At 39.9% G+C, this 3137-nt stretch overlaps 1 protein-coding gene across 1 annotated transcript; it reads right to left on the bottom strand.

Moving 5' to 3' along the window:
- Positions 1 to 289: 289 nt before the first annotated feature.
- Positions 290 to 2646, bottom strand: LOC7487359 (U-box domain-containing protein 16). The gene has a single exon (XM_002308211.4). It carries the CDS (start codon positions 2427 to 2429, stop codon positions 390 to 392), a length of 2040 nt encoding a protein of 679 aa, XP_002308247.3. The 5' UTR covers positions 2430 to 2646; the 3' UTR covers positions 290 to 389.
- Positions 2647 to 3137: the final 491 nt, after the last annotated feature.

Below are 3137 nucleotides of genomic sequence, written 5' to 3'. Positions count from 1 at the left end.
GTATACCCAGGAAAGATACTGATGCTGAACTGTTGAAATTAAAAAAACAGTAGTGGACTCATTTGGCTTTCACATTCTGGGTTTGCTCTACAGCTTGATCTGATCTCAAGTTCAAGTTTCTCTCAGAAAGCGTCAAACTTGTTTGGTTTCTCCTACAACAGATGCAAAACTTAGGCTTTTTCATTAATATATAATTGAGACGCCAGAAATAAAAGAAACTGAAATTCTCAATGAATCTTATTCGCAATAAGGAAGAAAAAAATGGCTTCGAGCTGAAATAATGAACCGATGAAGAAAATACACACTCACTGTCACTTTAAAGAAGAATTTTGTTTACAAATTCCTAAGATTTATTTACAATTAAGAAGCAAATAACAAACGTAAATGTGTTAAGCTGGTAACACCACTGTTGATGATGCGCTACTCACAGTTGCAACAGTACTATGCCCGTAAAAAAATTCAACATCCAAACCAGCTGCCCATCTTCTAAGAATCCTCAACAAAGTGGAAGCCTTTCTTCTTGCTCTCATTGTTCCTGATGCCAATAATTCCCATATAATTCTCTCGATTCCCATTATCGACGCCAGCTCTGCTATCGTGTCTGCCCCACCTTTACGACAGATGGTAACAAGTGTTGCCGCAGCGCTTTCTCTTACTATATCCGATCCTTCCCTCATTAACACACCCAACTTCTTAATAGCATTATATGCGGCAGCTACTGCCACTATTCCTCCTCTCTTCACCACCATTTCGAGCACCGCGGCGGCTTCTTCCGGCATCTCATTGATCACTTCATTAACCATATCCACCACCCCTTCCTTAACTAACCTCCCAACTGTCTCTCTATCTCCCGCCAAATTCAAAATAGCCACCATTGCATCTCTCTTCGAACTCGCGGGCCCGCTTTTCGCTAAATCCACCAATCCTTTAACGACACGCGTCTTCCTCCCAAGTCTTTTCCTATACGAGTGCACGCCAGATAGGCTGAATATAGTTGCTGCCGCATTCCCTTTAGCCTCCCAAGTGGCACCAGTGCGTAACACCTCGATAACGCCGTTGAGAGCTCTGCCGTTTTCAATGATCTTTGTTTTGTTCGCTTCTAGAATGGAAAGGTTTAGCATAGCAGTAACGGCATTAACTTGTAAATTTGGAAACTCTGAACCTATATCCGGACCTAAATATCGTGCGAGCACGGGAATAGCTCCAGCTTCAGCGATGCAGGCTCGGGAATCCGAGTTAGACTTCGCAAGTGCACGAAGCTCATAAATAACTCCGTTAACTGCTTCCATTGACTGTGAGGCCGACATTTTGTTAACCAGAAACGACACTGTCATTTTGTTGGCCTCAAGAGCCGCCTTGCTTTTTATAACGCGGTCTTTTCTGTTGTTGCCTTCCGCGGTTTCAAACGGTATTTTCTGCTCTCGGCACCACATGGCTATCAAATTCTTCAAAGCTCGGTTAGGAATCAGGTTGGTGTTGACCAGGGCCTGGCCTGTCTTCGGACAAGTGCTGTGCCCCGATTCAATCCAGAGATTAATACTCTCACGATCGTACGTCTGACCTGTGGCCACGACAACTGGATCCCGCATTAAATCCAGGCTTATCGGACACCGGAAATCCACCGGTACGTTGACATCCGATGCTAATTTCTTACTCCTGGAATCAGCGCCTGGTGTGGATGGTTCAAACAACACGCATTTCACGTAACGAACCAGTCCTATCAAAGCAATCAAGTCGGATTTCGATTTCTCATCTTTTTGGTTCTGAACTTCATCTTCAAGATTTTCAATTTCTTCTTTGCAGGATAAGGAATTGCGAAACCCCAACAAATAAAAAATCTCTGCTAGCTTTGAATGATCAGGGACAATCTCTTTCTGAATCCGATCAAGCATTGCTAACACGTCTTGGCGCAAATTGTAATCTCTTTTATCGACAAAGGTTTTAGCCTTAGAGCATTGTTTTCTTAACAACAAAAACAATTCTTCAACTTCCTCGCTAATCTCGACTTCCTTGACAGGAAAGATATCCAAAAGGGTTGCTAGTTCTACTGTCAGCTCGAGGAAATTATTAGCAACCGAATCGCTTTGCATCAATAGCCACATCCTGCTTCCGTTCACGCAGTCTTCAAGCAAAGTCTTGAATCTTTGAAGAACTAAGTACATTTCTTCGAAGCATAAGAGAGTAGGAGATAAGAACAGAATTGGGTTTTTCAGGAGTTCCTCGAATAAGATTGAAAGGATCTTCGTCTTCCGTAAGATTGAAGAAGAGGTGCGTTTTAGAAGGAATTGAAGAGGTTTGAGAGAAGAGATTTCTTGGGAGAGTTCAAGGAGAGTTTGGAGAAGTCTCTGGTCGGAGAATTTTGGTGGTATGAATGCCCCGGCCGACGGCCGCCGTTTTCTTGGCGGGAAAACTTGAGGGGAAACTGCCATGGAAAAGAATTATAACAGAGAGTTTTGTTTAGAAACAAAGAGAGATGATTGTAAGAGATGATGATAAGAGTTTTGTTGGCTTTTGATTGAAGGTGAAGATTTGTAAGAGATTATTGGTTTGGTTTCGTTAGTTGAAACAAGCTGTTTCTTACAATGTTGGGTTCTTCTTCTTCTTTTTTTAGTCTTTTTTTAATATAACCTAACAAACGAAGCAAAGGTCGGCTGTTGATTGAGACTGCAAAGGATATAGGTGTTTCTTTTTTACTGCTTTTGCTTGTTTTTTAATAAGAAAAAACAAATTGTATTCAACTGGGCAGGCCGTTTACTAGGCAATTAACAAGAATTTTCAACTTCTGTTTTGGTTTGAGATCATATTAAACCGAACTTGATCAAGAAAGGCTGTGTCATTGGATTGAGTCCACCAAACAAAAACAAATATTTGTTTTGTGAGAGTAAGGCTGTCTTTGATTAATGTGTTTGAACTATATTTTAAATAAAAATATATTTAAATTGAAAAAATATTAAATTACTATTTTTGAATGGATTTAATATTAAAACCATTCAATTTAATTAATTCTTTTTAAGCTTGGTTATTCATTTACAAAGATAGCTACATCATATTATCAAATCCATATTAATTTTTTATATATGTATATTTCGAGTCAGCTTACACTCATTGAGCTAAATCTTTACATCTCGAACAAAGCT

The sequence above is a fragment of the Populus trichocarpa genome, chromosome 6, assembly GCF_000002775.5.
Source record: "Populus trichocarpa isolate Nisqually-1 chromosome 6, P.trichocarpa_v4.1, whole genome shotgun sequence".
Taxonomy (NCBI): Eukaryota; Viridiplantae; Streptophyta; class Magnoliopsida; order Malpighiales; family Salicaceae; genus Populus; species Populus trichocarpa.
Note: the sequence above shows the minus strand (reverse complement) of the source record. Positions and strands in the feature narration are given on the sequence as shown.